General features: G+C 44.4%; 1 protein-coding gene across 3 annotated transcripts in view; it reads left to right on the forward strand.

Moving 5' to 3' along the window:
• Nucleotides 1-7495, forward strand: part of LOC113840894 (dymeclin-like) — a 51965-nt gene extending 44470 nt beyond the window's left edge. For all 3 annotated transcript variants that reach the window (XM_038169657.2, XM_038169658.2, XM_038169656.2), the window contains exon 4: nucleotides 6405-7495. In XM_038169657.2, the coding sequence (XP_038025585.1) occupies nucleotides 6405-6656 (252 nt within the window). In that variant the 3' untranslated portion in view covers nucleotides 6657-7495. The remainder of the gene's footprint in view (nucleotides 1-6404) is intronic.
• Nucleotides 7496-19370: the final 11875 nt, after the last annotated feature.

The following is a 19370-nucleotide window of genomic DNA, read 5'->3' on the forward strand; positions in this document are numbered from 1 at the left end:
CCCAAACTCCTTACAGGTTGGTACTTTTGGTGCAAGGCAAGTTGTAAAACTTAACTTTGCTTGGCATCTCTCATGAAAACCTGGTATGGTGCTGAATCTGAAGTGGTTGTTTGTTTGTTTGTTTTTGTTGTTGTTGTTTGGTTGTGTTTTTTTGTTTGTTTGTTTTTTCCAGTTTGTGTATATTGCTAATAAGGTCCAATCCTGTAGATGTTCCCCAGGTAATGATACTATATTTAGCTGAAGCTACGTGAAACATAATTTGCCAGCATGTCATTAGGTTACCAAACAAGGCTCACGGTAAGATTTTCAAATGCATGCAAATCCCGTTTTCAGAAAGACTTTGAAGTTTCAGATTCATTGAAAGTTAATGTCAATTTGACTCTCAGATGTGTAAGACTCCTTTGGAAATGGTATTTTTCTCCTAAACCATTCACATGCTTTTGAAAATACTGACTCACATTGAATTGCTGTTCCAGAAACAATTGTTTCTAACCAAGCATTTGAGGAAAAGAGGAATCTCCAGTTTTATGTTAATCCAACTCTTTGATTTCTTTCTTTTCCACAGTAGCTGCTCCTCTTCTTTGATTAGCTCTGCTTTTCATTCAGTGAAATATCTAGATCACCAAAAAGCAAAGACAGATTCTCTCCTAAAGCAGCTCCAGCTTATGTTATCTGACTGGAGATCACCCACTGACGTGACACTGCAGCCCAGCAGCAGCTCAGATGGTTAATTTGTGAAGGGAAGGGGATTTATTTTATTTTTTTTTAATGTATGGCTCAAGTCTTCTAGCTCAAATGCCACTGAGTTGCCTGGAGCCATTCCAGGTGCTGTTGGCTGGCTGTGATGCTATCTTCCTAATCGTTAACTGCAAAAAAGATGTTGAACTTTTGTGGTGGCAGAGTTATTGCAGTTCAGTTCTGCATCTGTTCATCGGACTTCCTGTGGTTTTTCATCGAATCATATGATTGACAGTGCAGACAGTCTGCAAAATTCTTTGTCTGTCTAGTTTATACCCCTGTCCCAACCACTAAATCTGACTTCTGCTTTGTCTGGCAGAAGAAAACAAGATAGGGTGCTGTGGTAAGTTGATTCCCCAGAGCTAATAAGTGTTGTCTGTATTTAAGTTGTGCAGCTCAAATCTTAGTGTTACCTCCAGCTCTGAAGTTTAAAGTAATGTCTCAGGTTGGTTTGTTTTAAACTGGCTGGGGCTCTCTCTGGTAATGACTGAACAGAAATGCAGGTAATGGTTCCACTGGACCCATTTATGTTAGGGCAATGAGTTCAATAACTTAAACAGCAAAGCACAGAGGTGATGAAGAACATGTGCATCTTTCGGCACCATGATTCATATCCATCGGAATGAACAGGGCTGTGAAGGAAAAACAGGAAGGAGATTTATCACATGCCAAGACTTTTCCCCTATTATTAGGACTACCATTTAAGATGCCCTAGAGTGGTCTCTCTTTTCAGAAAGTGCTACAAATCAAGTTCATTTAGGTGTCACAAGGTAGGGAGCAAATGCCTTTAAGAATTAAGTTAGACACAATAACAGCAAAGCAGAAGAAAATGGTTTTCTGCGTTGCAGCTTTAACTTGCCACTTTGGGAATTTTGTTAGCAGCCATACTTAATGATAAAAGCCTCACCAGTGCTGTCTGCAGTGTTTCCAGAAGTGCTCTGAGATTCCTGTGACCTTGTTGTTTTACAGCTCTCCTAAAACATTCATTGGTGTCATCTCCTGTATGTCTGCAGCACATGGTGAAGGCTCACTCATTTTGAGGCAGTAAGTTCAGGAGACATAAATGGCACAGAGAGCTGTAGTTAAACATTCCTTGAACTACTATCTGTCAAAAATCTTAAAGCTTTATGGTGTTGGTCAAACTTTTTATGCGATATTTAGTCCTTGCTGTTATAAGTTGTTTTAAAGTCAGTCTAAGTCAGAAACATTTTGAGGTGACTTAAATGTGATGATTTTGAATATTAACAATTTTTGTTTTCAGTGAACACCCTAGTAATTCTAAATGAAATGGTATTGGTAGTGTGTTTTTTTTTATATCTTAAAAAATGGATGACTGCCAAACCTTGCAAGACTGATGCTGATACAGAAGTTCTCTCTGTGCTGGACCTCTAGGATTTCTCATTCTTAATGAATGTGGAAACATGGCCACCATGCAGCCGGGGATCATTGTAGTCATGTAAAGAAGTTGGGTTTTAGTTACCAACCTGGAAGGCAAATTCTCCATGTCTTGTTTGCAATGTATTGAGCTACCCTGGGTCCACTGTTCAGGTGGGCTGTCAAAAAAATGAATATTTCTGCCATTACTTTCCTTCTTTTTCTAAAGATATATTTGAAATTGTGTGTATGTAATGGCAATGCACATATTCACTGACAGAAAATATTCTCTCTCTCCTTAAAAATCTCATTATCCTTGTCTGCATTCCCAAGATAAAACTACAGACTATTCAAGGTATACGGTGAGTGTGAGTGTCCAAGCTGATTGTAGTGAGTTACAGTCTTTAATCTGAAATTGATTATTAAATTACTACAGTACGATCACAGTAGATGACAACATTGATCAGTCTGAAGAAAGACTTTATTATTAAGTCAATGGATGACTGTTCTTGCCTGAAAATGTGAATGCTATCTGGTTTATTTTATGCTGTCTTTCCAGCAGAGAGCTGATGGTATAGTAAGAGCTGAGCATCTCAGATGCAGCTATTGGAATTTTTAATACAATGATTTAACTTTGTGCTTTAAAGCTAAAGACATTAGTTAAGCTGCATGAGAGTCCAGAATGATCCCAGACTGGTACCCTGAGTACCTGCAAAAACAGTAGCTATAATCTGTGGCTTTAAAGGTGAGAAGAGTTATCTGTGTTTAATTCAAGTCAAATTAGCATCTTTAATCACTTTTTTCCCCTTCCCTCACAGAAGGACTGCTACACACTGCAGTACTGGTATGCAGCCACCTTTGGGGTAAAGACTGACAGCTCTGTAAGGGCTTTTCTATGGTAGGAAATGTTACAGTGGTTTAATCATGAGGTTTAACCATTCATTCTGCTGATGTAATGCTGTTCCTGTCTACACTGACCACAAATCAGGAAGCATTTAGGAGGGAAGTGGGGAAGATTACATTGAGGATAAGCAGAGTAGAATAACAGGTTGTGTGTGTTTGTTTTTTTTTTAAATCTACATGAGGTTTGTCTGGAGTGAGGCTTAACCTATCAAAAGAGTTGTGGCATCCTGAGAGGAGGGATGTCACAAGGAAGTCAGGCTTGAGGACTGGGAATGGGACAGAGGATCTCACAAGGCTGATGAGGAAAAAAGAATATGTGGGCAACTGCAACATAGAAAGATATGCTAAAGAGAGTCCATAACGGTATAGGAATGGGGTTGGGGAAGGGAGTAGACTAGGAAACAGGAAATTAAGCATTGGGTATGAGTATGAGGGGAGGAACACCTAAAAGTGAGGGAACAAAATAATGTGGAAGGATAAACAGGCTGGTCAAAACAAACTTGGCAAGAGAGGTTGTAGGGATACAAAAGGGCTATGGGAGAGTTTCTCTACCACAAGCTTCATGTCTGACACAGGATATGAAACTTGCTGATGTACCTTTGAGGTTCTGGGCTTTGAACTTTTAGAGACAGAAGTGTCTTTAACAACCTTGTCCTGTAACAGCTTCAGGTCCTTAAACAGATACTAGTGATGGAAACCATACCACCTTTCTTCCCCCCCCCGCCTCTTATAAGGATGAGCTGCCCCCTGTTCTGAAGACAGCAAATACAATAACAGCCACACCAGTGCCCAAAATGGGCACTGTGTAGCTGGGTGCCAGTGGGTAGGGCCAGACCACAGCAGCTCCAGAACACTGGAGCACACTGCAAGGTGACACCGATGTACTCATCAGTACAATGACACATTATCACCCAAGTCTGTGGTTGAGTGAAGCTGAAAAAGCTGCCTATGGAGACGCCTTCCTCATAAAGCATGATGCAGGTGGCAGCTTTGTGGCTTGGCCTAATTGTATGCTTGGTATTTGCACCAAACTGCTCTAATAACAGCAGCGACTCAAGGAAAGAGAGGAATAGTTTCCATGTTTTGTGACTCCCAAGAACATGGAGTCTGGGTGTGTAAAGGTTAGATAAATAACCCCGACAGACAAGTGGCCAAGAAGTGCTCCTTCAAAGGAGACCATTCCAGCCAGAAGAGTCCTGTGCCCTAGTATGAGGAAACAGTACACTCAAGAAAGATGATAGGGCATCCCTTCATTATTAATGGGCAAAGAGGCTTCTTAGCCATTTCTGTGCTTGTTCTGATCATGTTGTGAGGAATGTTTTAACAATTCGTGTCCATAAAGAACAATTCTGTTTGAATCCTGTCTGCCTCTGGGTCCTGCACTGGCAATTTAATTCTTGAACCACAGATGCAGTGTGTCCCAGTCTCCCCCTCATTCTAGTCAATTTATCACGTCTTCAGAAAACACTCCTTAAATTTATGAACCTGTTTGCTTTTGTTATTCCGGACTTCTATTTCTAACAGTTACAGCCTTTTTTCCTGTCTTCTTCGAGATTAACTTAACACTGCTATAGATGTGTCTGTGAATGGCTGGGGAAGAATGTTTTAATTACTCGTGAAGCGTCAAATAAGAAAGCTGTTTGTGTTTGATGTCTGGGAGTTTCAGAACAGATCTTTGGTATCTGGCTGGGAGGCCAAGAGATTAAGAGGAAGAAAAAAGAAGCTGAAGGACGGTTGGGAGACAAGACCTGCAGAAAATGTTCTATAAACTTGATACAGTGCCAAAGGAGTACAAAGGGGAGAGGAAGACTACGAACCTTCAGCATGAAAGACCCCTAGAGACCCCCAGAGGAGACTGATGCGCATGCTCCAGTAGGAGGGACTGGACCCCGGAAGCTAATTATAATAATCTATTTTTTTAGAAGTAGTAATGAATATGTATTAGTCTAGGAACATAAAAATCAGCTGCTTGATGTAACTGGTGTGCGTCCTGGTGGAGCGGAGACTCCCGGTGCACCCAGCACTGTTTGCTTACCTCTATTCCTTTATATTCTTTTAATAAATCCTATTTTGTATTTAATCCTAATTTGAATCCTGAGCCATTTATAACAATGTCACACCATAGAATTTATTCTTAGTCTTAGCTACAGCCTTATAAATAATAAAATGGGTCATGTTTTATCTTACCCCAGTGATCGTTGTAATGAGGCTTTAATCTGAGATTGTGCCAAGCTCTTGACACAGGCAACATTTAGAAATAGATAAAATGATTGTATAGCACAACACAAAAATAGGCTCCACTTTTCCCCAAAGCATGCACATACCAAGGGTGAACACAGTGGCTTTGCATTGAACCACCTCTGTGTTATGTGTGCCTTCGGGAGGGAAGAAATGGGAGAAAATGGGAAAGCTGAGGGTGCAGCATCTCTCTCCAGTTGGGACAGGCTGGGCTGGCACATCCAACGTGTTAATTTTTGATGTCCTTTGCTTAAAGCTGGTACTGAAAAACAGGGCTTTTGTGGAAATGACTTTGTCTAGCCTGTGTTGTCCAGGAGAGGGAGGTACCTGCATGGATGGGCAATAAATAATGCCTATGTACACAGGTACTGTGGTGACAGCTTTCAGAGCTGAGGTGGAAGAGATGCATGGCACGTTGCAGTTGAAGAGCTTGCAGGATTTTGTCCCCTAATTGCACAGTAATGCCATTAGACTCATTCTGTGTGCTCCTCAGCAACTGGAAAGCCAAGACACAGAGGCAAGGAACTTGTAGCAAAACTGGAAAGGGCACCCAGGATGCCAGAACCCATGCGTGGAGCCTGACCGTGCTTCCCACTGTGCTCCCTGTGGAAGAGGTGTTTCTGTCCTCAAACCTCGGCATATAGAAAATCTTGGAGAATTAGAGGGAAGAAGTCAGCATGCCCTAATGCTGTTACAGCACACCACAAACTGTTTATTAGTCTTTCCAAAGGATTCTTCTGCTAAGGGGCTGTTTACAATTAATATTAATGCTTTTCATTAATATTTTTTTCATTAAAAAATAAAAGAATTTTAAATTTCATTTTAATTTAATATTAATGCTTTTCAGGGAATACTGGAGTAAGCAGGCCTGTACACGTGCAAGAGGCTTCACACGTTTAGTCTTTGTTAACAGGCAAATTGAGTGTGACCAACAGTAAAAGGGCTGAGTACAACATGCCAGTGTAGCATGCAGTTCAAAGAAGAAATTATAAATGATCTCTTTATCCCTCATGGTAAATATTTTCCTTTGGGTCTAATGTTTCAGTTCCCTCCATTTTTTTTGACCAGGCTTCTTTCTTCAGCGTGTATGTAGGCTGCATGTTTGCAGACATGCGAGCCTCCCCTCAGCGGCCTTTTGTTTCTTGTTGCAGAAGTTCCCTGAGCTCAAGTTTAAGTACGTGGAAGAGGAGCAGCCTGAGGAGTTCTTCATTCCCTATGTTTGGTCTCTGGTTTACAACTCCGCCGTGGCCCTTGTAATAAATGACAAATTACAGCCCTGTACTGGAACCCTCACGACATCCAGCTCTTCACTATGGACTCTGGCTGAAGGAGATGCCCCAGCCGAGCCAGCTCGACTCCATTGTCTTACAGAAGATGAAACTGCACTGCATGTGAATACATGATCCCTTCCAGTGTGCACCCTCCAACCCCAGAGCTTACAGAGAATGAAGCTTGCTGCTCATGTACAGTCCAACATCGATGTTTCAGAAGCAGATTGCCACAGCCTGGCAACAGGCTACAGTGTGAGGAACTGATGGCCTATATGTAACCCTGTATTTATAGTCCTATAATCTGGAGCTTGTTTGAAAATGAGGCCTTACACATGGGGTATAATGTTACTACCAACCACACACCTGATTGTTCTTTTAACTGGGTAAATGAGGAAAGAGACTGTGGACTTTGATTTGGAAGCAGCATTTGTATTTTCATTTCTTTAAAGCGAGGCAGCTTCTTTGGGTCAAGTTTTCTTTGATCGGTTGGATTCTGCCATGGATTGCTCATTACCTAATACCATGCTTTCACTCACGGCCCCTTATTTTGGTGACACTGTCAAGGCTGCAGTCCTTCAGCTGGTGTCTACACTGTCATCCAAGTGAACTAGCAAGCAGCACGTTAATCAAATTATTAGCTCCCAGGCAGGCTAAAAACACTTGATTTAGATGTCAAAATGTTTTTGGGAGGATTTTCAATAGCAAGTCTTTCTTTTTTGTTTGACTGACAAATATTCTGTAGAGGGCTAGAAAAAACAGCTTTCAGAGTAAAGTCCCTTACAGACTTGTTTTACTGTGCTTCTGCGCAAAAGCTGTCCCTGGAAGTTGAATATGTGAAAAAAAATCTCCAAAGAAAATAGTTATAAGATTGTAAAATAGACCGATGTCCTGTAAAAATGTGTAATGGTGACACTGTGTTGTGGGGATCCTTGGCAAAGTTCTGTGTTGAAAATCCCCTGTTTGCTATTAAAGGTTTTATGGCAGAAGTATACATTTATCTGAATGTAGAATGCTTCTTTTCTGTTTTATTGTTTGTGTTTTTGTTTTTTTTTTGTGTGTGTGTGTGTGTGTGTGTCCTTTCCTGATATACCTGTTTCTGCAGTTGCAAGAACAAAAGAAATGGATTGACCTGGTTTTGAAAGAACATCTCATTTTTCAGAATAAGGATTGCTTCTTCTGTGGGGAAGTTCCTGACAGTGCTCATTGCACATGCATGCAAACACTCTCCTAATCCCACATGCTGCTGTGTGGAGTACTGTCACCAGTGCATCGCATGCCAAAACAGAAACATCAAGGAATTAGTATCTAAACATACATGGCAAACCCCTGTACTCACTGCATGCTCCAGCATGTTCTGTTTACTAACCTGAAGAATTGGCTGCAATTGCTTTCAGGCAGTCCTTTGAGTGGCTCTAAATAGAATTCCTTGCACCTTTTTTTTTTTTTCCTTTTTTTTTTTTTTTTTCCTGAAGGTTATGCTAGAACTGTACTTTGCTTTTATCTGATAATTTGGAGGTGGAAGTCCATTTGAGTCCTACACAAATGGAAATGCTGTTGTGTTGTTTTGTTTGTTTGTTTGTTTGTTTTTTTAAAAAAGCTTTCTATATTTATTTAAATATTATCTATGGAGAGACAGACATCTCAGGAGCATTTGAGACTTAAAAAAGGCAGGAGCTTTTGAGATGAAGCAACAGTCAGACTGGAGATGCATTTTTTTCTTAGGAAAATATGAGAAATTAATGATCCATAATTGTGCTGCATGTATGTTTATGCTACGTTTTTGGATTTTTTTTCTTTGAGCAAATGTTACAGGAGAATGACTCGGTTATTGTAGTGATTTGTAATTTTGTCTTTTTATTAAGACTAAGAGTGTTTGTGAGACAGCAGAGCTGTATAGCTTATGGAAAAATGAGTCTGAAGATGCACTTTTAAACTGGATTCTGAAACTATTGGGGTAGCTCAGTTTTCATCCAACTTAACCACCCATGAGCACTTGAGCCTGCCCCGAGGTGAACACCCTCCACCCCACTGCCTTCCACAGAAGTGGAGCTTCATGAACGAGGGCTTAGAGCAAGCAGATGCTTTTCTGCCATGTGTCAAGCTGGAGAGAACCTGATTTTCTTTGAAAAGGCTTTTTATAAAGAAAAGGGTGCATAAAGCAGCACTCTGCTAGAATAGGTCAAACCAGCTGCTAAATCGATGTAGGAGTCACACAGTAAATTATTTCTTGCTGTCCTCTTGTTCTGATGACATTGAACTGAAGTGCAAAAGGAGTAGGTTTGTTCCAAATGCATAATTTCCTTGTGCATTTAATTAATATGCAATGCTCCCAGGGCCCAGCTGATATGGAACAGCTGGAGTTACAATCCAAAGTCGAAGCAGTGGAGCCAGACCAAGACTTATGCTGAAATCCATGCTAGTCTGATTGACTCTTCCAAAAGTATAGCATTATATGGGTCTGGCAGTGTCCTGAAGTCTGCAGTCCGGCATGTTCACAAATACTCTGTTTTCCTTCAGATCTGTAAAGTATCACCTTAGGGATATTTTTCATTAGTATGAAAGATTTATTATCCTCACTCAGGATCCCTCCCATGAGTATCCTTTGGATTCAAAGCTCTCAGGAGAACAGGCAGGAAGCCAAGTTACCATACTTGTTGTTGGTGTAGGGGAGGCTGGGCATGTGAGGAAGGACTTCAGGTAATCGAGAGAAACTCCAGTCTCCCTGTGAAAATAGGGTGGTGGGATGCAAACTACAGCTCCTTTTCCCTGCTGCCCTACAAATGTGACAGGAATCGTTAGCTTTGACAGAAGCAGTCCAAAAATCCTCCAGATTCGATGGCAAGAAAACATAGGACCACACTGGCCTAAAACTGTTTCTTTCCTGTAACTTGCCTAATACTCTTCAAACTGTGTCCAGCATGCCTGCTAGATTGTTGATCTACCAGCTAAACAGGAAAGGGAGGCGCAAACATCCCCCTCACTGCTTTGGAAACTCAAAATCCTTTCCTACAACCTCTCTTCCTGAGCAGTTGAGTTTTATTATATGTTGTGATATCTTAAGGTCAAATGCCATCTTGTAGGTAGTCAACCCCATGTTCTCCCCTGATCATTTGGGCTCAGGCTGTGAAAACCCCGGCTTCTGTGCTTGAAGACCAGGAGCTGTCTATACGATAGTAATTCTATCATTGCCTGACCACTGTAAATCTTGTCCAGGCTTCACCTGTTAGCAAGGCCTTGTCCACCTTATCTGGCTAGCTGTAAAAGTTTGTACCACTGGTGCCCGTAATATGTAAGAATCGGGGTCCCAGCTGCTTTTGTGTTTTGTTTGTTGTTGTTGATTTGTTCTCTGGAGGGCTAATTGCTAGAGTAGACTGCTAACATTTCCATCGAAGTATTTAAGTAACAGCTGTGCAACTGATAACGACACATAACTGCCTCCACCGAGTTATCAGATTCAGAGAAAGGAAATATTTATTCATTCTGTTCCTTTTCATAGTTATGGGCTCCCTGCCTCCTCCTCAAGCCCAGATCAGGGCTCTAAGATCTGGGTCAGGGCATTAATCTTGCTAGAGACCTTCAGTTTGGGGAGTTTTCACCTTTCCTGAAAGTTGCATCAGGGTTGTTACCTTTGAGGTTTCTCCAACATTGCGTTCATTCCTGTATCAAACACATACCCACACTTGAAAGGCTCCAAGAAGGATTTCTTCCCTTTAAGGGAACTGAGGCTAATTTCTGCAGGGAAATACGTCCCAGATTTCACAGGGTTTGTTGTCTGGGTTATTCTGGATGGGGCCAGCAATTATTTCAGGCTAGGCAATACTTTAATGTTTGTTCATTTACAATGCTTTGCACAGTTCATGACAACTTCATCAGCAATGCTCAGGGGGCAGCAGCATGTGCATGGCACCAGGATTCAGGGCAAGGACCAGAAAGGTGATCCCCTTCCAGGGAAGAATCCCATTGGCAGGACATCCCCACGCTGCTGTGGCATTGCAGCAACACAGCCCCAGTGCCCTGGCGCCCCTCCTCGTGTGTGAGACTTCGGCTATGTCACTGGGGTTAGTTGCTACACTGATAGCAGTTCTGTTATTGGAAAATAATGACTGTTCGAAGACAAAAGGGCAACCCTCACAATCTCGTTGACTGCAGGACCTGCAGAGCCGTACTTCCTGCTGTGACTTTGGGTGTAGCGATTCAGTAGGAGCAGAGCAGGGAGGTGCTGCGGGGGCAATGTTGAAGGTTTACCAAAGGTAATCATGGGCGTGGCTGCATGACTGCATTAGCTGAGGTGTGAAAGGCATCAGCATGTGAGCTTCTCTCCTTAGGACGTCACTGGAAATTTTGGCATCCCTTTGTGTGTTCCTCGTGGCTGGGAAAACCTGGGACCTCTGTGGAGTAACAGTGTTATAAATACTTTGCTTCTTGAGAGCATTTACCCCGAACTGCAAGTCTCCAGCTGAGATTACAGCACAAAAAGCTTGTAAGCATTTAATCATAGATGCTATGTTATTGCTGGATGGACACTTTTCATATGTTAGGCCTATACTTCCTTCTTGCAAATGAATTACTTCAAGTAGCCACATTTAATATTGAAGGTGATGCTACCACCCACGGATTGTGCCAGCACAATCATGTACTCAGATAAATGAAAATGTCACTGTCAGCGAAGCCCTCCAAATCACAAATCAAATACACCACTGAGATGCCAAAGTGGGACAATTTGAATGAAATTTTAAAAAGAGAGACATTTTTTAATGCAGCTGAAGTTCACAGCATAAGCCTTCATCATCACTTTAAAAACTGTCTTAAAATTCCAGGACCAAAGGAATCAAGTTTAACAAATGCTCCCACTCTTCACACAGCCTCTTGAGTCCGGCCAGTCTTGGACCTGCTTGTTCAGGGGCCCAAGCTGGCCCAAGATGATGTCCTAGAAAAGGGGCAACAGGGTGAGGAGGGCAGACTTTGGCCCATGGCTCCCCAAAGCAGGGAGGGAAGTGGGAGGCTGGAGCATGGTAAGGGTGGGGTGATGACAGGATGGGGAAAGACAAGGGAAGAGAATGTGGGATAAACTGGTGTTGTCTTCTCCAGTACTCCTGGGAACAGATGTTCTTCAACCACCTGGGAAGCCCTTCAAGAGAAACTAGACACCCACAGAAAATACTCTGAATTCTGACTTTTTGAAAATAACAGCTCTTTTCAAGGCCACATTAGGTATCACAAAATCATAGATACCAGAAAAAGCAGATACAGACATCCCATCCTGAACTGTACCAGCCCAGACTCATGCCCAGGGTTGTTTTCACTGATTTTTACAATTACTAAAAACTGCTAATGAACCAAAGGAAATTTAACTGAGCCCCTCGGTACTGGGTTCACTCACTGGTTAAAGCCAGAGGCTTGAGAGACCTGAGCCATCTCCAAGCCTTGTTACAGAGCAATCACAGCTGCGACTGCAGGGTACTGACCTCCTGCTGGTGTGCCCATGGTGGGTGTGTACTTGAGACAGATGGGAAAGGTGCTTTTTCACTATTTGGGTAAGAAACAGCCATTTTCATGAAATACTTCACCACTTATTGTCACGGACTCTGTGCAGACAAATGAAAGTCCAGTTAGTACATGGGAGAGTGGTGTTGGAGAATAAATCAGAAACTATGGTCCTTACTCAAGAGCTTATAATCAGTGAGAAAATAAATTGATCTGGAAGGGACTGAGACTAGATAGGCAGCTTGGCTGTGTATATATATGTGTATATATTTATACACATACACACATATGTATAAATGTTTGTATAAAGTATGTACATCTACGTTTGTCAAAATGCTATAACATTATTATTAATTATTTTATTCTATACAATCACGGCAGCACGCCCCTTGTAATGAGGCTGCCAATGACAGATTTACCTCATCTATTACCTTGTGCTGTACGTATGTTTATATTGTGGCTATGAGCATTAAACGAGGGCAGATTAGTTGTGTTTGTGCAGCTGCCAAGCTCACTGTTGTGACATTTCCATCTGCCTCACTGTTGTATAACCCTCTGCTCCCACTGAAATTAAGAGCAAGGAAGAAACCCCCTCCTTGACGGCTCCTCGTGCTCCAGGGCTGGAAGCACAGCTCATCGCCAGCCTGCAGCATTGGGGCCCAACACCATCCCTCCAACTCAGGCATGAAAACCCATGTCTTATCCCATGGCCTCGGGCTGCTCTGCAGCCAGCAGAGAGCAAACAGCTTGTGCGACACTGAGGTATTTCAGCCAAATGATTTCAACTAAATGGCCATCTCTGATAAGCTTTGAGGGCTGTTGTCTTCAGGTCAAAACAATTCAGGAACTGGTCCTGGGAAGCCCTTCCTTTCACCTCTTGTGTGTACTCGATATCAGCCATCAGCAAAAAAAAGCTGTTTGTGCCATAGTAGGCTCCTACCCTACTTCATCCCCAACAAAAAAGGTCAAGTACGATGGAGAGCCTCTCTGAAATGTCCCAAATCATCGCCCACAGAGACCTGCTGGCAGTGACTGGTGGACCCACGGCTTTTTGTTTGGTCTGGGGATTGGGTCTGGGGCCATGAAGTCGGGACCTGTGGCCAGGCAGTCCTGTCCCTTCTTCCAGGGAGTGCCCCCATCCCTCACTATGGGCCATAAGGAAATTGCCTAGAGAATCCTTTTGATTTAAAAGGCTCAGAGGACGATTTGGCACCCTGCACTTCCAGTGCAAGGCTAGATGGAGTGGAGAGGCGTCAGGCTCTTTCTTGGTGCCTTTGCAGCTCTGCCCTTGCAAGTTTTGATGCAATTTCTTTGATGCAATTCTGTGTATTAGTTGGGAAAGTACGTAAAGTCCTGTTGCCCTGAACACCATAGGACCCAATGGGCTACAACAGCTTTGAGCCCAAGCCCGAGCCTGCCCCGACCCACTCCTGTGTGCCCAGCACCCTTGGGTGCCTTCCCGCTCCCTCTCCTTACGTCACATTTCCTGAGCTCTGGTACATTTTACTGACCTGGCATTTTGCTGGCTTCCTCTTTGCTTTCTCATCCCTCAGACATAAAGTACAATGCACATACACCTCCTTTCGTGCAAGCAACTGCAACCCAACCAGAGCCCCAGGAGAATGAGCAGCCTCTTGTCCTTTACAGAAAGTCCCACTGAAATAGCTCATTCTCTAGCCCAGTTTTGCCATAGTGGTTTGTGTCCTATGTGAGAGTTGTTCTTGTTTTGGCTTTCATCAAACAGGAGTGGGAAACTCTTTTAGCCCCAAGGGGACATAGAAAATTGGCCAACATGATGCTCGGCTTCAGTGAAAAGTGCTCTCAGACCAAGGTGAGAGTTGGTGGCTGCAAAGCCGCAGCCTCCTGGGGAAGGGAGGATGCTCTGCAGGGGTTTGGTCCTACCCACGGGGAGGGTGCGGGCCCCTCACTGCTACCACTGTCCCCTGGAGAGCTGCCCCATGGGGCATCCAGCCTCTGTGCATGGGGACCACAAGCCCGGGTATGGAACAAAAGAAGTCAGAGAGGGGTTACCTTTGAGTCAGCCGAGCTCACAGCACATGCGATGACAGAAAAATCCCATCTCGGGGTGGAGAGGAAAACCCCAGGAGATGTTTGAAAATACCAGTCAGTCCAGAGGCTGCACAGTGCTGGGAGGAGTGAAAGCCCACATAAGCTGTGCCCGGGGCATTTCTCTGTGTGGATGGATGGAGGGATACGGGGACAGCAACTGCAGCAATGCCACGTAGGAGAAAAGGGAATTTTTCTTGGGGGAGATAAGGGAAGGTGTTGAATTAGGGGCTCTGTATCTACAAAACAAGTCCCAGTGTGGAACATCCCTAGAGGAAACCAGGGCCCCCAGGAGCCGGCCAGGGCAGGAAGGGTGAGCGCACCATTAACCCCCACTATTTCCCCATCTCAGACCTGGATTAGGCGTTTCTCTGATTTCATCTCTCGCAACCTGTCACTCATCTATGGCTCACAGACACCCCTGGACCAAGTGCTGGTCCAAGTGCTGGCCCCGTGCACTGAGTAACCCAGACTTCTACCACATGTTTAGCATGAGAGGTTCTTTCTGGGAAGAAAAGCCTCCTTCGGCAGCATTCATGAGAGTGGCCTACGCATGAAACAGTGTAGAAGAGAACAACCTTTTTGGACCCTATGCTCAGGACAGAGTGTCTCAGGACTTCTGACAAATAATGAATGAAAGACAAATGTTTTGGGACTGATGCTGACGCCATGGTACATTGAAGCAACACAATGGAATTGCATGTGTATATTTTTTCTGCCTGATGGATGCTTGTAATGCCTTTGCAGGGCAGCACATTCTTGAACAGTCAGCACATCTGAATGCACCACGTGCAAGAGCAAAACATCTGGACATGTTGAACAATAAACAAGACATGGGCAAGCCACACCCCTCCAGATAATCCATTGTTCAAAGTGAAAGCTTGCCACAAAAATTTGGAAAAGAAGGGTGGGGTGGGGGGGTGGGGAAGGCTCCCAAGGTTTAAACCAAACAAGGTTTATGCTTGGTAACTATTTAAATATGTCAATATTAAGGGAGCATAATTGACACTCAAGAAATTCCAGCAAACAAGTCGGTAACAGCGCCTACTTTATGGGAAGTGCATTTCCTCTTGGCAATGTTCTGGACAGGAATTATTGAATGTGTTCTGTCCTGCTCCCCTCCGCCTTCCTGATTGCCAGCTCCAGGGGGACGGGGATCTTCCAGACAAATGGAGCCATGGAATGGACCATGATGGGGCACACATAACAGCACATGCCAGTTGCTCTGCCCCATTTGGAGGTGTGAGGAATGTGTTAACAATTCGTGTCCATAAAGAACAATTCTGTTTGAATCCTGTCTGCCTCTGGGTCCTGCACTGGCAATTTAATTCTTGAACCACAGATGCAGTGTGTCCCAGTCTCCCCCTCATTCTAGTCAATTTATCACGTCTTCAGAAAACACTCCTTAAATTTATGAACCTGTTTGCTTTTGTTATTCCGGACTTCTATTTCTAACAGTTACAGCCTTTTTTCCTGTCTTCTTCGAGATTAACTTAACACTGCTATAGATGTGTCTGTGAATGGCTGGGGAAGAATGTTTTAATTACTCGTGAAGCGTCAAATAAGAAAGCTGTTTGTGTTTGATGTCTGGGAGTTTCAGAACAACTGATAACAACTAGTGACTGTTATGGGATACTATGAGGATCCTTGGTATCTGGCCAGGGGGGCCAAGAGATTAAGAGGAAGAAAAAAGAAGCTGAAGGACGGTTGGGAGACAAGACCTGCAGAGAGTGTACAGAGAGTGTTCCATAAACTTGGAATGGTGCCGAGTGAGTACAAAGGTGAGAGGAAGACTACGAGCCTTCAGCATGAAAGACCCCTAGAGACCCCCAGAGGAGACTGATGCGCATGCTCCAGTAGGAGGAACTGGACCCCGGAAGCTAATTATAATAATCTATTTTTTTTAGAAGTAGTAATGAATATGTATTAGTCTAGGTGCATAAAAATCAGCTGCTTGATGTAACTGGTGTGCGTCCTGGTGGAGCGGAGACTCCCGGTGCACCCAGCGCTGTTTGCTTACCTCTATTCCTTTATATTCTTTTAATAAATCCTATTTTTTTATTTAATCCTAATTTGAATCCTGAGCCATTTATAACAGAGGTGATGCTGCAGCCCCCAGGCAGGGTTTGCTCTGGACACGAGGACATCGGGCAGCCCTTCAACTGTCCCATGCATCCCTACTGTGAGTGCCCTCCATCGTTCCTGCATCCAGGACCACCAGGAGTGTTTCAGCATCGCCACTTCCTGGAGCAGCCCTTGCCGCCGTGCTGCTGGAAGGGTCAGGGGAAGGAGAAGACTGGTTAAGGGACCAGACTCTGCACCTGGGTCTCCTGAGTCAGCTCCTCACATTGCCACCGACATCCCGTGTCACACTGGGCGAGTTACTTCACCCTGGGTGATGCTGCCTCCTGCCTTTTAAAGCTCTTCTGTAGTCAGCTGTGTGGCAACTCAGAGTCGAGTGATGGCTTTGGGAAGTTACTAATGGCCTTTGGCTGCTTTTGTTCTGAGAACACTGTACCCAAAAGTGAGGTTCCTTGACCCATCAGTCATTGAAGGAAATGGTGGCTTTCCCAATGCTGCTGGGGGCACTTGTGACGCATCTGGGCTGGTGCATGGTCCAAGGAGGGGCTGGAACTGGGCAATTCCCATGAACAGAATGAATTTCATGGGAAAGCTGCCCTGCAGGGCAGCCACCCTGTGGTCATCCCCTGGGGCTCACCCATGGGTGCTGCTGTCCCCTCAGCTACCTAATGCTATTTACACACAAACACAATAAGGACAAGAAAAACAGCCTTCAAGCAAAGTGGTGTGTTGAAGAATGGCTCAAAGAGCAAGGGCATGGGTCCCTAGAGGAATTGTACAAGCAAGGCAAAGAAAATGCAGAGTTTATAGCCATGGAGTAGGCCGGATGAGAAGCATTCTTGTGAAAATATGCAAGGAGTAGTCTGTCCTTGAGAGAGAGATAAACAGGTGGATCTGAGGCCTGGGAAGATAAGGGAGTAGCTTATGCGCTGTAACCGCAAGTAGGAGAAACAGTATTTTTTGCAATACTTTTAGGCTTAGCCAATAGGATAGTGACCAGTAGGCATAATTATAGCTGTGTGTATAAATATATGGATATCTGCGCAATAAAGTTGAAGCTTGTATTACCACTCATATTGAGTCGATCACTTGCTTCCCCGCACCGTTAATCAGAGGGTCTCGCACCTGACAGTGGTGACAGTTTTTTCACTCATTAGCTGGGATCTGTATATAACCCTTAGTACTGCATCTATTTTGCAACATCCCTGTGGAAGTGTGTCCACCCACACTTTGCAGAAGATGACCCAAGGTATTACGGATTTGTCCCGGACCACCCAGGAGTGTTATCCATCTCCGCTGGGATGCTGAACCATTTTCCACTCCGCTGGGACTCAGCACCAGGCTGCAGCAGTGGTCAGAGCCTATGCTCCATCAAAGGCGTGTCCCATTGTCCCTGGGGGCAGCATGCTGCCCAGATGAGATGCAGGCCCTGAGCATTGGGGTTTGGTTTCTGGACTTTTTTGCATCTCTGATTTTGCCACCATTTTGACCAGGTTTTGACTTACACTAACTCAGTGTTGCCTAAGATATGCTTACAAGCCCCATGTGAAGTGTGTGAGTGCTCATTATTGTCCATAACAGCAATAGGAAACGCATGGACCGTGCTATAGGCCCTTTTACATTTGTTAAAAGAACTTGAATATTTTTGATTGATTTTTTTTCTCAATATCCACCCAATTTGAGCCCTAATCCCATCTAACAGCTGCAGAGGAGCTGTAACAAGAGATCAGCTCATGCTTAATGTCTGGTTAGTACCTGAAAGGCATCTTGAACATGTAAAATGCCACAGAAATGCTGAGTAATCTTATTTTTGTTGTCAACACTCCCCTTGAGTAATGCCCTTAAGCCTGACAAATGCATCTCTGCAAGCAAAGCGAGCATTTTCTCATTATATTTGAACAATCACATCTTATGCCCTGGTGCACAGAAAGCCTGCTGCGATGGTGCCTGGCGACTTAGGGGCATTGTTTTTGAGCCCTGAGATGCAATGAAGACTGTCCATTTTCCCGGTGCATCTTTTAGTGTGAAGCTCCGATTTTCCTCGGTTTTAGTGTGTTGCCCGATTGCTGCCCACAGCATCTGCCAAACAGCACATCCCTCCTAGCCTCCAGTGCCCAGTGCAAACAGAAACAGATGGGGTTCCCCATCAGCATCCCGGGGGGGGACCTGAGCTGAGCTGCTCCATTTTGTTATGCTTCACCCTTCCAGCCTGCAAAATGCTTGGCAAGTGTTATGCTAAATCCTAGACCTTGCTGAAAGCCACCTAAAGGACAGAAAATATTTTTCAAAGCAAATATTTTCCATTATATGTGACCCATTAAGGGGGGATATCCCCCTTCCCTGTGCCCAGCAGACACACCACCCATATTCACTGTTTTTCTGTGGCACCCCCAGATGACTCCAGTTGGCCCCATAGCTGTGCCCATGCTTTTCTCCCAAGCAGACCCAGCTCGTGGCATTTTCAGAAGCCGGGGCTGCCCACAGCCACATGCTCCATGCCGCATTGATCCGCATAGTAATTCCTCCAGTGGCACAGGGCGCACTGTGCATTAATCTGCTCTTGTTAGCTGTAATTTGATAACACTGATGCTTGGAGCACAGCCTGTGGGAGCATATGGATGGCTTCCCACTCGCACCGGGCTCCTGCTCTTTCTCACCGTGTGCTGTGACGCAGGGCCAGGTGCCACAGTGCATGCGGTTTGGGAGGGGAAGTCTCTTAATGTGGGTAATACACTCAGGAAGTCAGTTGTGAAAACAAAAACCCAGTGTGGAGGCAGCAACGCAGGAAGATCTTGAGGTCTCTTCCAACCTAGAAATTCTGTGATTCTGTGATTCTGTGAAGGTCCTTGCTGCCTGTTGGGGTGCATGCCATGGTGGCCTCGCACAGACCCTTCCAGCCCCAGGGTCCCAGCGAATTACAGCGAGTTGCAGGGTTGATGGGGCAACAAAAATTATAATACTCAGTTGATGGGGTAACAGAAATAATAATGCCTCCAGCAGAGCAGAGGGCTTGGGTGCACAAAGGAACTGCCCCATAAAATGAAGACAAAGGTGTAGTGCCGGTGCCAATGCCGATGCCAAGGCAGACAGCTTGCTCCCAGTCAGGATGGCACAAGGTACGCTGGCATTTTACAGCACTGACCAAACACCTCTGGTTTCATCCTGGTTGCACACCACCATGTGTCAGTATTGCTAGACGACCAGGCACTGCAA

The sequence above is a fragment of the Anas platyrhynchos genome, chromosome W (assembly GCF_047663525.1).
Source record: "Anas platyrhynchos isolate ZD024472 breed Pekin duck chromosome W, IASCAAS_PekinDuck_T2T, whole genome shotgun sequence".
Taxonomy (NCBI): Eukaryota; Metazoa; Chordata; class Aves; order Anseriformes; family Anatidae; genus Anas; species Anas platyrhynchos.